Genomic DNA, 19,192 nt, shown 5'->3' with positions numbered 1-19,192 from the left:
ATCTAATGGTCATCTTCTTTTGTTTTTTGTCGCCATCTGGTGGTCTTATATGGTACCTGCACTCACTCAGCTGCCAGAACGAGGCTACACAGGGGAGCATTATTGGTTCCCCCAAAAATCCCAAATTCCTGTTCAAGCTCGGGTCTTAGGAGGTGAAGTAGCTCGGGGCATAAAATTGAAGAAAACATCTACTTGAATTTTCCCCACTTTGACATAAAAGTGGCAATACTGTAATTTTTCATCTTATATAATTCATGCATTTTACCATTATTGATACGAGACCTTCCTGGTGAGTTTCCAGCTGCGATGATCAACATAAGGATCAACATTTTCTTGTTACAGTTTTCTATCAACAAGCAGTCATGACCTCAGTGGCCACCAGACCATGGTGGCGAAAATGAAAGATACTGAGAAATTACACATAACTTTAAATGCATATATGTTAAGAGGGAGAGAGAGAGAGGAGGAAGTGTCTGCTTCAGCAATGATCATACAAAATTCTTTCTGTTGGGTTTTGTGGACTTGCGATCGTGATATAGTGGGGTGGCACAGCAAAACAATTGTGCATTCTGTGATAAAAGCATCAAATTCAAATTCTCACTAAAAACCACACCTGCTTCCAATCCACCACCCACGGGCCATGCAGCAGGTGACGGTGCTCAGCAGGTGGCAAGCAGGGCTATGAGACATTACATAAGGAAAACAAAAATGCTTTTTCAGGTAAACTGGTGCATCAAAGTTCATCAGATTTTAATCCGTTTGTCCACTTTATATGCTCACTGAATCTGGAGGTGTACAAGATTATTGCATTTATTTTCATAGCGTTATTACATTAACAAATGAGGAGACAGATGCATTCATTCACCTGTCTATTCATTCACTGCATTTTATAGGCTACATGCCTAGGTCTTTCCAAAGGTGACTAATAAATACATTTTCAGCTTCCCTCGAGGGAGCACCAGCTGTAAATTATGAAGCCTTCAGTCAAAACAATGACATGATTTTAAAAACATGGCTTCTAACAATCTTATTTACACTCAACAAAAATATAAATGCAACACTTTTGGTTTTGCTCCCATTTTGTATGAGATGAACTCAAAGATCTAAAACTTTTTCCACATACACAATATCACCATTTCCCTCAAATATTGTTCACAAACCAGTCTAAATCTGTGATAGTGAGCACTTCTCCTTTGCTGAGATAATCCATCCCACCTCACAGGTGTGCCATATCAAGATGCTGATTAGACACCATGATGAGTGCACAGGTGTGCCTTAGACTGCCCACAATAAAAGGCCACTCTGAAAGGTGCAGTTTTATCACACAGCACAATGCCACAGATGTCGCAAGATTTGAGGGAGCGTGCAATTGGCATGCTGACAGCAGGAATGTCAACCAGAGCTGTTGCTCGTGTACTGAATGTTCATTTCTCTACCATAAGCCGTCTCCAAAGGCGTTTCAGAGAATTTGGCAGTACATCCAACCAGCCTCACAACCGCAGACCACGTGTAACCACACCAGCCCAGGACCTCCACATCCAGCATGTTCACCTCCAAGATCGTCTGAGACCAGCCACTCGGACAGCTGCTGAAACAATCGGTTTGTATAACTAAAGAATTTCTGCACAAACTGTCAGAAACCGCCTCAGGGAAGCTCATCTGCATGCTCGCCGTCCTCATCGGGGTCTTGACCTGAGTCCAGTTCGTCGTCGTAACCGACTTGAGTGGGCAAATGCTCACATTCGCTGGCATTTGGCACGTTGGAGAGGTGTTCTCTTCACGGATGAATCCCGGTTCACACTGTTCAGGGCAGATGGCAGACAGCGTGTGTGGCGTCGTGTGGGTGAGCGGTTTTCTGATAATGTTGTGGATCGAGTGGCCCATGGTGGCGGTGGGGTTATGGTATGGGCAGGCGTCTGTTATGGACGAAGAACACAGGTGCATTTTATTGATGGCATTTTGAATGCACAGAGATACCGTGACGAGATCCTGAGGCCCATTGTTGTGCCATACATCCAAGAACATCACCTCATGTTGCAGCAGGATAATGCACGGCCCCATGTTGCAAGGATCTGTACACAATTCTTGGAAGCTGAAAATGTCCCAGTTCTTGCATGGCCGGCATACTCACCGGACATGTCACCCATTGAGCATGTTTGGGATGTTCTGGACCGGCGTATACGACAGCGTGTACCAGTTCCTGCCAATATCCAGCAACTTCGCACAGCCATTGAAGAGGAGTGGACCAACATTCCACAGGCCACAATTGACAACCTGATCAACTCTATGCGAAGGAGATGTGTTGCACTGCATGAGGCAAATGGTGGTCACACCAGATACTGACTGGTATCCCCCCCCAATAAAACAAAACTGCACCTTTCAGAGTGGCCTTTTATTGTGGGCAGTCTAAGGCACACCTGTGCACTAATCATGGTGTCCCTGGGCCACCAGTTTGATACAGCCCATCTGCATTCCATTCTGCTGGCACCTATTCAAGGTCACACTTACACTAAACTAAAATAACAATTTCACTGAACTGAAGTTATTATAGTGTTTTTGTGTGAATAATGATTGGCTTCATGTGTCAAGAGCCAGCCACATAATTGCCTTACAATTTCTGCATTCTATCTGCAACTAAACAGTCAATTTTGTGTGTGTGAAACAGAGGGCCAAAGCTGGAAAGATGTATCGATTAATTGAACAATTTGTCTGCTAAACAGCAGTCACTCTGTGCAACGGCTTGAGAGAGGACCCCAATGCAGAGAACAACAATGGATGTTGGTAAAAAGCTGGTTTATTACACCAAACTGCAGCTCGCATTGAGAGCACATACAATACAGACAATTTCAGCCACACAATTTTGCAGGAAGAAGCAGAAGAGGTCAGGTACAGAGAAAAACAGTGTCCTTGAAGTGAACAGCAGAAGTTATCCACAAAAACATGCAGAGGGTCAGTACACATTGAGCAGTTACACCACATAACCAACTCTGTAATCGGCAGGCTAAGATCAGAAAACATACAAGGACAATGAGTGACAGTAATACAGAGGCAAACATGAAGGAACAGCGTGAAAGAGCAGCCATAATACTGCACAATCTGGCAGATAGGTGGTGAATTGTGACAGGTTAAAATGCTTAAGAAATTAGTGCAGAAGTGGAGAATCACGTGAATCTGGAAGTCAGTGAACAGGAAGTAAAGCCAAATACAATAAACATGGAGAGGAAATGTCAGAGTAAAAGTACACAAGGAAAAAAAATACAACACTGGATAATCTAAAAAGCATTACCAGATATACATAATGTCCACTTGGGGTACTAAAAGCGGTTTTCCATTCATTCCCGTCTTCGATGTGGCATTACGTAGCATTACGTAGGTTGCATTTTGGAAACACAGCAGCTTCTTGTTATAGTTCAAATGTAGCTGAGGTCAGAGGCAGAGGATATCTGTTTTTAATAGTGATGTCATTCAAGCCTCAGTAACCGATGCATGGATGGAGGGTCTTGTATTCCTTCTCAACAAAGTTTCAGCTGGTGAAGAGGATGGGCGGATGGTTCCTGCCACAAGCCTGTCCTGGATGTACTTGTTCACAGCCTGGAACTTGGGTCCTGACAGAGAATATAGTCAACCCCTAGGACGTGCTGTACCATAGAACTCTATGATACAGTCATAGAGTTGATTCTAGCCACTCGCTGCAGCCAAGATTCAGAATTTTGTAGCATTATGCAACACGCTCCTGGATCCTTAGATGAGTGACAGCAGGCCTTGCACAGTTTCACGTTCAGGTGCTCCACATTCGAACATCTCTCAAAAGGCTGATGAAAAGGAGTGTGCCATTTGACACATAGAAGAGTCCCGGTCCTATTCACCCACCACCCACTCCCTGACACAACCTGATATGTGGGTAATTACAAAGGCTACCTGGGAGGCATTGATGAGCTACGAACTGGGCTGAAGTCTACAAGTCATTTCAGATTGTAACAGGAAAGACCAACAGGTTTCGGGCTCATGATTGTAGTATTCAATGGAAGGAACACAAGGTTCAGCATGGGATGCTGAAGAAGACCCTCTGATGATTGCTGCTCTCTAGGGCACTGATGCTGCTGGTAACTGAGGAGGTGTATGCACTCTGCTTGGTGCCAGCTGTTGGCCAGTCAGCAGCTCTAGACATTTAATAATGCTCTCTTGTGAGGTCTGTAAAAACAATTAAGCATAACTTAAAGGTTGATTTACTTTACCTTCCTGTGCATATAGCTGTTGAGCCTGCATGTTCAATATATGACTGAGCAGTGAGTTCTCTGTGGGGTCCCTCATTGTTAGACTGTACTGTAACGACTTAACAAATGACCTCAATGCAGAGAACAACAGAGGTAAGTAAGTAAAAAGCTGGTTTATTACACCAAACTGAAGCTGGCTTCAAGAGTACACACAATAGGAACAGTTTGTACCACACAATTGTCCAGGAAGAACAAGAAGAGGAGATCAGTCATTTAAACAGGTGATCAGGTATGTGGAAAAACAGTCCAACAGGCAACTGTGGATAACTAAGTGTTATCCACAAAAACAGGTAGATGGCAGTACACCTATGGTCGATCATACCAGGTGACCAAATGTGGAATTGGGAGGCTGAGAAATAAAAGGAGTGCAGCGTGAGTCAATAAGACAGAGGCAAACACAAAGGGACAACTTGAGAGAGCAAGCGTGAAGCTAGACAATCTGACACCAGAATACCAGAAACATGAGCCATGACACTATGACGTTTGAGCAGGTGAGCAGAAAGATAAGTGTCTGTAAGAACAAACTGATCTTGGAGTTATGTCAATGTCTAAGAAAAGGAGAGATTTTATGACCCAGACTATACTGGAATAGGTGATGGTCTGGAGGCAAAAATGGTGGGCTTGAGCCCGGAGGATCTTTAGTTCAAATTCCTGTCAGACTGCAAAATCACTAAGCACCATTGGACAAGGTCCATAATCCTCAAGTTGCTCCTAGTGTGCAGTCAAGTACCTTGCATAGCAGCACACCAATGTATGGATGTATGTCAGGCATCACCTTAAAGCACTTTGAGCTTCTGATTCAGATGGAAAAGTGCTATAGGAATGGAATCCATCCCATATTTTGTATCCAGAAGAAATTTTAAGCAATATGTGGCCTTGGTGAAGGTATGCACTCTCTGAGTACTTTATGGTAGCAAATACATCCTTTTTCATATTATTATTATTTGAAAGTTTAATCAAGATTGGTGTATGGAATTTTCAGAAATTGATGGAACTGTTGAAAATTGCCCCAGTTTCACCATGTTAAAAGGGGGGTGGGGGTGGGGGGGTATGAGCCACATCTGGATCCCAATCAGCACTACGTTTTAATGGTTTCTTTCTTTTGATAATGGTTTTATTAATTTTCATGAAGATTGACTCAAGCATGTGGTCTCTGTCCATGGTGCTGAATCCACAATCAGCTTTGTCTTCTGGAAGGTGTATGACTATTTTAACTAATTTGACTATTGTGAAAATAAAGAAATTTATAAATATTGTCTTACATCATCTGACACAATGAACATGGGAAGTCAGTGCTGAGGGGAAGCTGTATGACACACTAATTATTCTGATGGCCACACCCCCAAATAGTTTAAGTAGGGACTGGGAGTAATAAATTATTAATTACTTTGGTAAAGATGGTCATGTGATCACTGGTGTCTTTCTGTCAGTTTGCTGTTAGCAGGATTACACACACACACACACACACACAATGAAACAATTTTAATGAAACTTGGTGGAGGGTTGGGACATAGGCCAAGGATGAAATCTAAGAATTTTGTGTGGGGATCAAGATTAGATCAGTGTTGGGATCAAAACTCAGCAGTCAGAAACAAAGATGAACAACTGGGGTTAAAGCACAATGATCAGGATTAAAGGTGAGTAATTAAGGTCAAATTTCAGAAATTAAGAGCAACACTCAACCTTCAGGATTACAGGTCAGCAATCAGGGTCAACGCTCAAATAGTCATCTGTATCAAAGGTCACAGATAATGTTCGAAGGTTAGCAATCAGAATTAAAGATCAGCAATAACAATCAAAGGTCAGCAATCAGTGTAAAAGGTCAAGGGTTGAAATTAGGAATGAGTGTTCAGGTTCAAAGGCCAGTGTTCATGACTGACGTTCAGCAATCAGCATCAAAAGTCAAGGTCACGATCATGAAGTAACCACCAAAACAAACATGAGCAAGCAGGTTAAGATCAAGATCAAAGGTGACTGTTCAAAATCCAGTGATTGTCTGTCCTTTGGTCTAGTTCCAGATGTGGTGGACAAACATGTATTCTTGGACAGAGGGATTGGAAATTAGTTTGAGGCTTAAGTAAAATTGAAGGGGCTGTGGGGTGCTGACCATGTTCTGTGCTCTACCAAGTGCTCCTACAAGTTGGATTTCGTTTTCAGGACAGTTTTCTGTTTAATATATTATGACTAATTGTGTCAAAAGCTTTTTTGAGATTAACAGAGAGGAGTCTGGTTTGTAAGTAAACACAAATTCAGAGAAAACTAAACAAATTCATGTGAATAAAACATCTGAACTTTAAATCTGAACTTTGGCTTTTAGAAGAACTATAAAGTTGGTTTGTAGACTTTGCATGAAGTTTCATAGATAAACTGGTGCTTCTGACGTATTGCGCATGCGCGCGCGCGCACACACACACACACACACACACACACACACACACACACACACACACACACACACACACACACACGCCAGATACTGCGCCCATTCAGGCAGGAAATCCTGGCCACCAGAGGGCGATATGAGCTTGCACTTCACGTGTTGTTTGTCATCACGAAGCTGTAAAACCTGCAGGGATGAAATAACAGGCACCCTAACTAATGATGCACGAGTTCCAAAAAAAAAAAAAAAGCGGGGGGGGGGGAGCCAAAAATGTTTTTAAAATGAATATTTGTGATCTACCTTCCTTTGTGCAATGTGTTTGCAACATTCACTTGATTCCTTTCATCCTCAAAAAAAAAAAAAAAAACCTCAACCTTTGCACCAAAAAATAGTGCTTGGTATAAAAATCGAGGTGCACGCAAGATGGAAAGCACTTTGTTTGGAAAAGAAGACTGCTGAGGACAAAGCCCTGCTGAAAAAGACATGTTTTTCCCTGCTGAGTGACCCTGAACGCATCAGCGAAACTGAGAGGAGAAATCAAACTGATGAACCAGTGCAGTCTTGTAAGTGCCATGTAATAACATATAAATGGCACTTATCACCACTATTTATGTACTGTGATAAGACATTTTAACCACACCAACAGCAGCAATAATAATAATAATAATAATAATGTGTGTTTAGGAAGGATCTGAAGATATCAGTCTAAAAACAAATCTATCCTGTTTTAAGATGTAAACCTTTAAGATGCAGCTGTACAGCGGGTGGACACAGTACACAGTGTGTGCACGCCTGCTACACTCACAGTGTGTAAATCTGTGGAAACGCTTTAAGATGACACAAAATGCACTGATTGATACTTGTCACCTGCTGTCTAACCCTGCTGTGCCAATCCTTTTGTCTTGCAGGAGATTTCAGAGCCTGTACACAACGAGGATCCATTCACACTCTCAAACACTTCATGTTTGAACAGTTCTTTATTATCACTGCCAACGAGGTTACGAGTCCTTCTGCATCTGTTTGCATTGGTTTGTCGGAGTACTACAAAAATTTACCAACCAATTTGTATCAAAACTGGTGGAGAGGTAGAGAAAAGAAGTGTCCGGCATAGAATTCATTTTTGGGGCTCATCAAAGTAAAGAGGTTTAATGTATGATCTCTAATACTGTGCAATGTTTTTTTTTTATTCAAATTGTCTCAAACTAATGAATGAGTCTCAACAAAAAAAACAGGCATATTATTGCATTTAATGCAATAATACGCACAAAAATGTGTTATTTGGTACAAATAACACAAAATATTTATGTAAAGTGACATTTATCATTAGAATATTTTCCTTTTATTTTTGTTTGCATTTTAAAAGATTTATACATATCTGTAATTGTGCAACTTTGGCTGAAGTGTGATGTTTGTCACATGCTCTTAATTTTTTGTTGTTTTGTTTGTTTATAAATAATGCATATATATAGTAAACAAACTCTGTTCTATCAAACCATATTGGAGAAAAAAGAAAATATATAATTTTCATTAAGTTGTGTGTGTGTGTGTGTGTGTGTGTGTGTGTATATATATATATATATATATATATATATATATATATATATATATAATGACAAGATGAGAAAGAAAGCTGTAAAATGTTTAAAAATAAAAGGAAATACATTTAAACAATACCTTGTTTTCCTAAACAAAACTAATTTTACACACACAAAAAAGATGCTTCTAATCAAAACACTCATGAGTGCAATAATTTTAAATTATACATAATAAAATATGTCTAATAAGCTCATTATTGTTTGTCTTATTGTCATATTTAACATCTTGCCACTATTACATTATTCAAATACCTGTTTGTAAAACACAGATCCATTGTCCTTGATCCTGTCTGCTGCAGGATCCAGAACCTGGGCAGGCTCTCGTGCACGTACGTGCAGCCTCTTAACAAACTGCATTCCTCTTCAGAGTGCTTGTGCACCAAACAACGACAGGCTCATTCACAATAAGCATATAGGCTGCAGGCCGGCCTTCAAGGCATATCACAGCCAAGTGCAAGAACTGCAAGTTCACAGTTCTCTCAAATGTTTCAGGGGGAAAAAAACAGGCATTTTATTCCAGTATATGGAATTACTGAAGTGTAATTGATACGCTGTGACTATGAGCAGGCTACTACAAGACAGAAAACAATATTTAGTAATTAAATTCTTTTAATAGGCCAAAGCACAGTGTAACACCCCTGATGGGACAGACTCCCCTCACAGGGGTCTTATTCTGTGAGCGGGGACCCGTGGTCACTGCCCCTCACAAAACAGCAGTGGGGCCCCTTTGTCTGAGCAGGGACCTCAACCAGAGCATTCATTAGCACCGATTACTGCTGACCACTCTGACAAGCTCACTGACTGCGAGGGAAAACTTTTTATTATCAGTAGAAATTGAAATACTTCAGCATTTGGTCGTGGTAGGAGATTGAACAAAGCAAAAATTAAACATGAAGATGAAGAGCTAAGACGAGAGAGGGTTGGTAAGGTTAGGTTAAAATAAATAAATAAATAAATAAATAAATAAATAAATAAAGAGCTTTTGTCTATGTCAGTAGTTAATGTTGCCTGATTAAATGGAGCAAACCAGGCGCCTGTCCAGTCAGTTAAACTCAATTTGAACTCCTGCTTCAGCCACCTGCTTTTTAATCCTTCTGAAAGATAGGAAATACTTTGAAACAAGATACTGATCTACAACCCCAAATCAGAAAAGGACCTTGCCCAAGGGCCTTTAGTGATTTTGGGACAGTAAATGACTAAAAATAATAAATAAATAAATACAAAATCCTGCATTGATTCTGATGTTTACTTCCACTTCTATTCCACTGTAGACCGCATGAATCCAAGATATTTCATATTTTGTCTGAACAACTTCATTTAATTTGTTAATGTACACACATTCATACATTTTAGGCCTGCAACACATCCCAGAATAATTTGGGATTGGAAAATTTAGGGCTAGTATTGAGATTAAAATAAAATAACATGAAATAATGATGGCATTGTCAACAGGTAATATCATCAAAGGATTCAAGCAAACTGGAGGAATGTTTTGTGCACCTGTTATGATTTGATATGTATCATGATACATAATTAAATCACTGTTCACAACAATTATGTGCAAAGTAATCTGTAGCAAATGTTTAACTTCACAGAAATAAATTATTCTTAAGTATAAATTGCAAATTCCTTGATGTTAATTTTAAACATCTGCAAGAGGACATCTGCAAGATTGTTCTGTAAGAGGTCATTATTTCTTACATGCAATAGTTGACTTTTCATGGCATCACAATGGTCACTTCGAAAAAAAAAATATGGTTTGATACAGGCTCCACAATGTAATTATCACAATTCATGATGTACTGTTTGTTACACTCCTAGCATAAAGGGCACAAACAGAATACCCATGATATACTGCATCAATGACCATCATTCATCAATAGCTGATATAACCACACAGGTAAGGGATTACTTTGGGAAAGTTTTCTCAAGCATTGCAATATGGACTAACATCCACAAATGGCACAAAAAGCTTTCCTGTGCAAAAACAAAACCTTATGTTAATCTTGTCCAGAAGCAACTTCTTTGGGTCCAGAGGCATCTGGGTTGGACCACCACACAGTGGAAAATTACTGTGGTCAGGCAAATCAGTATTTCAGATTTTTTTTTTTTTTTTTTTTGGAAGAAATGGATGCTGTGTGCTCCAGACCAAAGACAAAAAGGACCACCCAGACTGTTATCAGTAAGAGGTCCAAAAAACAGGTTCTGTTATGGTATGGAGGTGTCACAGTGCCCTTGTTAAAGATAATTTACATTTGTGTGAAAGCAGCATTAATGCAGAAAAGTACATTGAGATTTTACATTAATTCCAACATGTTAAATGCTTTAGCGTCCCAATGTGTTGCAGGCCTTAAATGCAGGAATGGATGTATATTACCAAGTTAAATTAATCCTAGCACACAAGATGTAAATATGTTGTGTTGATACTGTGTCTGAAATAAAACCCCAAGTGTTTTTCATGTTAAATGGAGTGATTGCATATATAAATGGCTGTAATTCTAAATAATTAATGTGATATCTTTGTTAAACCCCTTGAATTGAAGCTCATACTCATGCACATAGGCATATACAAGCACATCTATTTATTTCACCATCAATGACTTGGTTTATATGGACAGTAATAATCCGATTATTGACCTTATTCAACATAAGAACATATTTGGATAATGGCATTTGCCTGAGTTTTTTAAAGAATATTTCAATTATATTCCTGTTTACCTGCAAAATGACTCACAGTTGCATTATGTCCCCATATCTTATGTGTTGGTAAAACTCCAGTAGGAGGTCATAGTCTGGTTAAGGTGTTTACATATCTCAGTAAGCAAAATAAGATTGGCCTTCTTCACGTGTCAATTGGACTATTGCTTACTCTGATAATGTCCTTATTCAGGTTCAGGCAATCAGAAAATGCAATTTATATGGCAGGGTCTTACTCAGACTACAGTCTTAATCAGAATAAGATCAGAATATTACTGTTCATGTATATGTAGCTATTGTCATGGTGCACAGAAACAAAAGTACAAATGATGTGTTGCTGTCCAGATACTTATGGACCTGACTGTAAAGTGTTATTCACTAACTAAGGAAATAGCTACTAACCTCCTGACCCCCTTTTTTGTAAACATTTGTAGGTGTGGAAAGAGATATTGTAATTAAAATTTTGCTGCAGCAAATATAACAATGCAACAATAATCCACTTGATGGATGTGCACAATTAATAAGGTCAGACTTTTCACTTTAAAGAAATTACTGTGCAAATGTTTTTATGTTATAAGTACCCATGAGCTGGGATAAAAATGTAGTGTTTTATTTATTAATTAATTATTTTATATTTATCAGGGCATAAACAGAAAAATCTGATTTGGACTGTGCAAACACTCCAACAGAAGGATTCCCATAACACCGAAGAAATGAATTAACCATAAATTAGAAACCACATAAGGAAAAGTGTATACTGCCCACTATATGACAACAAGAAGACAGCTGCTGAAGATGACTCAATAGTGTTAAAAAAAATGCTTTTAAAGCCTAATTAAAATGGAACCTCATTTTCTTATAAACTGCATGCATCCATTACCTAAAAGAACCTGTGCATTGAAAGAAAGAAAGAAAGAAAGAAAGAAAGAAAGAAAGAAAGAAAGAAAGAAAGAAAGAAAGAAAGAAAGAAAGAAAGAAAGAAAGAAAGAAAGAAAATAATCAGTGGTACCTACTTAAGCAGCTTGACAAAATTCTGTCACATTTTTTTGATCACATTAACAAACTTTACAGCATGTGCATACAGCACATGCTGGAAAGACGTAGGTGGTGGGGTCTATTTGGGGGGGCGACACCAAATTTGCCCAAATTTCAGAAACCCCCATGACTCTTTAAATTACCATATATTTATATACCCATATTTATATTTATATTGGTGAAAAAACAGCGGTTTGATTGTTTACATTACTTGCAAAAATAAGTCTGACATTTTAGGTAATTCTATTCTGTATTCAGAGTCTACATGGCCCATGCCCAAATTTCCCAGCCCATCTGCCCGAATCTGAGCATTTTGCAGAGCCCCAGGGGTTGGTTGCCCCCCCCCCACATCCTACACCTATGGCTGTATGAAAGTTAAAAGCAGCATGTGCATGTCTGTAGATGTGAACTTTTTAAAATAATAAACAGAACAATATGAATTTTGTAAAAAAAAAAAAAAAAAAGTCACATTTTTGGCAATAATAATTTGTGGTTTCTGTAAAATTAAACAAATTGTTTTCTCAGGCAATTAATTATATAGTTAAATAATATTTTAATATTTATATCAGTTAAACCTCATCTGAAAATCTTTTGGCTATTTATTTGCTCCCTCATAGGTTTCTTCAGGCTGGATTTGCGTACTTTGTGGGATATTAAATTAAAGAAGGGTGGTGAAATACTGAGATAAAACACTACATGACTCTGGAAGAAATAAAAAAAAAAATTTGTTTAATGTTTTGATTTTGACCTTATTTCAAAAAGGACAGAATCATTAAATAACAACAGGGAAATGTTTACATTTTAAAGATACTGCAATTCCAGATTAAAGTTTGACTGCAGAAATGATATATTTTATGTTTATGTATGCATTTTTAAAAAATATAATGACTGATTTTTTTTTTTTCCAGAAAAAAAAGAAGCTTTGTTTTAGGGGTCATATAAACGAATAAAAAGCACATGAATTTTAAAAAAACAAGCCATGAGAAATATATCAATTGCAATTTTAAGATGTAGTTTGTCTTTTAGATGACCCCATGTTGTTCAGGGTCGGCATAGTGACCCACACTGAGATTTAGCACAAGGTTTACCGATCTCACGGCAGTTCGTGATGGCATTACAAGAAGTAAATTAATCTATGGTTTGTGATGCCATCACGAAAATGGGCCGCTTTTCGTGATGGGAGCACAAATTAATTTTGTGACTGCTGACTTTGGGGGGGGGGGGGGGGGGTTGTCTCTTATTGTTACGGGAAGGGGTAGGATTTGAAATAGTAAAATGAAATAAACAAAAAATCCGCATCACGAAAATGTGACTCATTTCGTGAGGGGGCCACGAAAAAAGCGTGAGACTACGCTGGGAGCTGGGACAAACACACACGGCCTCTGGTCGAACTGGGACTGGCTATATACACCACGGGTGGTGTATATTGTGAGATATGGATGAATTTGCAATTTGCACCACTTGCTGTATATTAGTCATCCGTATCACGCAATAGCCATATTGTATTTTGGGATGGTGTGGGCAAATATGCGTTAATATTATACATTAATTTTGTGCAGATGAGGGTGGTGCAAATAGGAATGTCCTAATTTACACGTCAGTGTTGTATATAGCCTTTGCTGGTGGAACTAAGAGGTCTACCATCCGAAAAAATTTTAATACCTTTTTTTTGGGGGGGGGGCATAAATAAATTAACTAAATAAACAAATGTTGCACTTTTAGTGGAATATTACGGTTATTTCTTTTCATTTATGGAATGTTTTATGGGTATTAAATCAAATGCTATTCAGAATATGGATATGCTCCCTCCCTCTTTTTTTAGTCTCATCCAGGCTCGTGAGTCGACCTCTGTGTGACCTCTCACTGTCGTTCTGCATTACAGAACGCAAACCATGCTGGCCAATTACACTGCAGCGTGCGCAACTCAGACAAATCAAATACATCTACATTTTTCTTGTATTTAAAACAAAAAATATTTCCAGTTATACAGAAATGCAAAAAACAAACAAACAAAAACAAAAAACGACTAAACTGTCTCGACGAACAACTATTTTAAGTGATCTTTCTTGTTTGTCCGGAACAAAGCGCGCATGCTCACTCAGACAATCCATCTAAATTATTTTTTATTTAAAAATATATATTTCCAGTCATACAGAAATGCAAAAAAGACTAAACGCTCTTGACGAAGAATTATTTTATTAAGTTATCTCTTTTGTTTGACCGAAACACATTTTTTTCCACTAAAGCGCGCATGCTCAACAGGTTCACCTGTGTACAAGGTAAAGTATTAAAAACACCAAGCAAAAGAATATGAAAGTCCAACAGACAGAGCAGGTCTTTTTAAATAGGCAATAAACATTATTTATAAAACTTTAAAAACAAAAAAATCACAGTTTTTTTTCCTTTTTTTTTTTTTTTTTTTACTCCCCAACATAAAATACCCACAGAGAACAACAGGAGTGCGCGGATGTCTCATCCATTTTTAATTTTTTGTTTGTTGTTTTTTTTTTTTTTCATCTTGGTTTATTAGTCAGTGAAATGTCGTCCGTGTTAAAATCAGTTATTCACGAGTGGGCAAAACGCAAATCAAACCAAACAGGCCTAAAGGAAAAAAAAAAAGTCGCTCGTCCTCTCCTGTTTTGGCAAATAACAGTTTGCGTTTTTCCATCTCTTTTCTTATTTTTAAATTGACTGAACGCAGGCACTATGACTTGTTTTTATCAGATTGTCTTTGACTCGTCGACATGTGGCCGTCAGATGTCACATTCGCTGTCGCTGGAGGTGATGGAGATGGCGGACGCGGCCACTTTGCTGGACAGACTCGCCTCCGGACTGGAGGAGTTCCCCAAACGGTCCACGGTGCCGTCCTCGTCCGCCAGGGAGCGAACCGAACCGCCGGACAGGACCTGCTGCTGGAGCCTGCAGAGGACGCGAAAAGATGGAGCAACATTTCACCCAAAAAAAAAAAAAAAAAAACTCTGCGTAAAAGCGCATGCAGCGCGCGTGCACTTCATTTTAGGGATTACATTTTTAATACATCAGTAAATCATTATTAAAAAAAATCTTATAGGAGTGAGAAAATTTACATTCTGATCCATTTACAAAATGTTCTCTTCCCGTTTGAAAAGTATTAACCAGATAATATATTACTTGCAGAAAAAAAATAGAAAAATCTATAAATATACAAAAATGTAGTACAAATATAACGTAAGAGTCAGAGAAATAATTCTCATAATCAGTTTCTTCTTTATGTAACAATTCTTTCAAGCATATTAGGCTCATATTTAATTCCATATTTTTTAATTAATGTGAGCTGTGCAGCTCAAAACAGGACTATAACTGCATACTCCAGTTTGGATGGATAATTACACGAAATTAAATGCACGCAGTCATATTTATGTTCTAAAAAAGCTATTATTCAAATCCAAACGATGATCTTTTTTCTCTTTGTATTCTGCGCATTTTTGCACTGTTTATGTTCTACAAATAAATAAAATTGCAATGATGATTTAAAACCATGAATGTGTTTTTAAATCACTAATATCAATGATTCTTCAGATTATTTTATTTTAATATGTTGATTCCTGATATTATGACACTAAACATGCGTCGTAAGTCCTATCATTTAGATGTATTTTTATTCGTCTGAAGGACAGCGTTTGCTGAGGCTGCGCGCTGCTGCTGCGGCTGGGTGAGTGTGCGCGCTGGTGCACGGACGGCGCCGTGCACTCACCTGTTTTTCGAAGCCGCCGCTCTGTCTCTTTGTCTGCGGTTTTTGAACCAGTTTCCTACTTGTGTGGGTGTCAGTCCTGTGGCCTGTGCCAGCTCCCTCTTTTTGCTGGGATTCGGGTAGGGATCCTGCAAGTACCATTCTCGTAACAAGTGCCGGGTTCTCTCCTTGAAGCAGTGGGTTTTCTGCTCTCCGTCCCATATGGTTCTGGGCAGCGGGAACTTCTTCCGCACCCGGTATTTGTCCACGGGCCCCAGCGGGCGGCCTCGCAGCTTCTCCGCCTCCTGGTAGTGCGCCTCCAGCCACAGAGCCTGCAGCTTCGTGTGCGACTCTTTGGTGAATTTGTGGTTCTCCAGGATGTGGTAGAGTTCGCGGAAATTGCCGGTGTGAAAAGCGACCACGGCCCGGGCTCTCAGCACCGACTCGTTCTTGTTGAGCACCTCGCAGGCCGCGGGCGCGACGGGCAGCGACCACAGGAAGCGGCCGAGGCGCTCGACGTCCCCGCTCTCCTCCAGAGTCTCGCAGACCCCGGCGACCTGCTGGGGGCTGAAATTCAAGATGGGCAGCTGAAACATGGAGGCTTCTTCTCCCCGAGTTTCCCGGTTCCCCCTCCTCTCCCTGCGTCTCCGTCGCGTCCTGCGCTTCTCTCTGCCGTCCGCGCGCCCAGGCAATCCAAGACAGCCCCCCCCCCCCAAAGAATAAGGCAATCCAAAAGTTAGCCCACCAACGGTCTGAGCCGCCGTTAAAACGCAAACACCAGACGCCGCGGAGGATGCTGGGAGCCGGTTAGCGCATCCTCAGGCTGGGTACAGCGGGCAGGCGGCGGGCCGGGGGCGGCACCAAGCGACAGCGGAGTGTTTTTAAGATCGGCCGCACGTCAAAGTACGAAAGCATTACAGCTCCAGACGAGATGTATTTTGTAAAGGGGGAGAGAGAAAAAAAAAAGACAGTCGACCCCCCCCCTCCCCCTCTATGATTTCCTATTGGATTTGGCAGATTGGCTGCCCGGTTGCCATGGAAGCACGTCAATCACTGTCAAGTGCGGCCAATCAGACGGGAAGCAGATTTCAGCGCCTCCCTTCCGAAAAAATAATGTAAACATTCAGATTATTATTTTTTATTTTCATCTTAGATCTCCAATATTTAAACTACTCAGTCGTGGCTTCCATAAAAGAAAGAAAACAAAAAGCATCTTCCTTTGTATTGATAACGAAAACACTAAACAACGGCTCCAGTTAAATAATAATAGGTAAAAAAAAAAAAAAAAACACATTATAGTATCTTTAAAAATAAACGCATTAAAATAAATAAATGGGTAAAAACGTGCACATCTACGAACGCTATAAAACGTAAAAAATAGTTAATGAAAAGCTGCTAAACAACGAATATGTGTAAATTCAAATAAGTAAAATGTGAAACGACAGAGTTTCGTTTAGGTGATGAAAATATAGATCCTCTTTCTGGAGAAGAAAACAGGGATTTGTTATTCAAGTTGTTAAAAACAATTTTATAGTTGAATGATTATCGGCAGCTATCTGTCGAGTGTCGACCAAGAAACTTTCATCGGAACAGTTTTTGTTTTTAATTTGAAATGTGTAACGTTATTCTGAATTCTAAAAATATCTAAAATTCGATTCTTTGTTAGAATAAAAACGTTTGCAAATTATTATTATTATTGTTGTTGTTGTTGTTGAGGGAAAAACATGGAATACGATATTTTAAAATCAACATTTTAGGGTGCGCACTTTTGCATAGAAAGTTAGATGCAGTTTAAAAATGCTTTGCCTAAAATGAAAAATTTCTAACAAACAGCGTGGCATGGGTATTTTATAGATGCTGATCATACAACAAAAATTGTAATCTGCACTATATTTGGTTTAATCTGACCAAAACGCCATGCAATTTATGTTAAAAAATAGTCGCACCTAATACCTTTTTTTCAACATTTAATCATAATTCTAAGCACTTTTAAACAAAAGTTGGCATTTTATTTCAATGTTGTAATGTTTTAAAGAAAACAGAAAACGCAAAGGTTCCATTAATGTGGGCCATAATGTATTTTATTTGAGAAGCTGAATTATTTATTTATTTAAATATTTTGTTAATATATGTAGCACTGGTGTTTTTAACATTAACATCATGCTCTACAAAATACATTTTGTATTCATACATATACTGTAAGTAATATCCCAGTGCTATAAGTCGCTGAAAGTGGCCAATTTGTTCTTTACAACTAACAAGATGTGAACATTTACAGCCACACTTTCACTTTTTGTAGCCTTGAATAGACGGAGGTTTCTCACATTTTCCAACCATACAAAATTTCTATTTATTATTCATAATAAATCGTATCAAGCCGGCACAGCCTAACTTGATGATGCCTGTCCTTTTAGGGGAAGTGGCACTTTTAAAACACAGGCTAATTGATTTTATTTACAGTTTGTGTGCGACTGATGATGATCCTGCAGACTCAAGCTTATGTGGCTGCATCAGTGCACAGGAGGAGGAGGAGGAGGAGAAGAGAGCAGCATCCTTTCCAAACAGGCCAGGATGTAAAACACTGCAGGGGAGAGGAAGGTTACATTTGTGTAAAAAGGATTATCAGCTACAGGCCCTGCCGGCCTACAATCAGCTTTGGTATCACACACAGTCCGTTTTGTGCACAGGCTGATTTAGTAAATAAAAGGGCGGATAGATAGCACAGATGGTTTGAAGTGTCGGGTCAGATTGTTTCATGCCTGGATACAGTAGTAAAGTTCATTCTGATGGAAAAGCCTGATATTATTTTCACATACGCCCCCCCTCCCCAATCCAACCCCCTCTTGGTCTGGATCTCCCCTCAGGCTCTTTTTTTGCATGAATTACAGACTCCTGACGCAACATTATGAAATGCTGTCTGCACATGAAGCTGTTCATTCTCTTGCTGGATCACTGGAGACAACATCAGAGACATCGCTTAAAAAATCATAATAAATCAAATTTATCAACACCATCATCACTTGAAGCCAATTTTGTAATAAATTATTCTCTGACAGGCTGCATAGATTTTGGCAATTCATTTCACCCTGCTTTGGGATTATTTCTAAACTGATCAGGTAAATAAAGAATAAGAATGCTGATGCAGCAGTGTAGGTGGAAGCAAATTGCCACAGCAACCGACAAGGTGGTGGTCTGAAATAATCAGCTGCCTGTAAATATTTCATCCCTACAGGCTGCCTGTCTCACCCCAATTTCACTGACTGCTACTTTTTTCTTCTTCTTCTTCTTTCTAAGCATCAATAAATCATAGGTGAGTTTTGGATACTTTAAACGGAGGTCTGGAAATAACAGTTGTCAACTCTGCGTTGTAAACAACACGCCAGGTACATATAGGTCTTGCTTAATTATTCATAATCTGATGGAAGAAGATCTGACTGCTGATATTTGACCGAAACACATTTTTAGTACTATATTTTCCTGCTGTATGTTTTTTGTTTGTTTT

The 19,192-nt window shown here is 39.2% G+C and overlaps 1 protein-coding gene and 1 long non-coding RNA gene across 2 annotated transcripts in view; both read right to left on the bottom strand.

The window, feature by feature from the left end:
• The window catches only part of LOC117501088, a 30,477-nt gene extending 13,880 nt beyond the window's left edge, over positions 1–16,597 (bottom strand). The window contains exon 1 of the long non-coding RNA XR_004557924.1: positions 16,391–16,597. This is a non-coding gene — a long non-coding RNA (uncharacterized LOC117501088). The remainder of the gene's footprint in view (positions 1–16,390) is intronic.
• six6a (SIX homeobox 6a) lies at positions 14,641–16,390 on the bottom strand. The gene is made up of 2 exons (XM_034159897.1): positions 15,715–16,390; positions 14,641–14,900 (listed from the first exon to the last, which is right to left on the bottom strand). The coding sequence occupies exons 1-2, from the start codon at positions 16,284–16,286 to the stop codon at positions 14,735–14,737; spliced, it is 738 nt and encodes a 245-aa protein (XP_034015788.1). The 5' UTR covers positions 16,287–16,390; the 3' UTR covers positions 14,641–14,734.
• Positions 16,598–19,192: the final 2,595 nt, after the last annotated feature.

The sequence above is a fragment of the Thalassophryne amazonica genome, chromosome 19 (genome assembly GCF_902500255.1).
Source record: "Thalassophryne amazonica chromosome 19, fThaAma1.1, whole genome shotgun sequence".
Classification (NCBI taxonomy): Eukaryota; Metazoa; Chordata; class Actinopteri; order Batrachoidiformes; family Batrachoididae; genus Thalassophryne; species Thalassophryne amazonica.
Note: the sequence above shows the minus strand (reverse complement) of the source record. Positions and strands in the feature narration are given on the sequence as shown.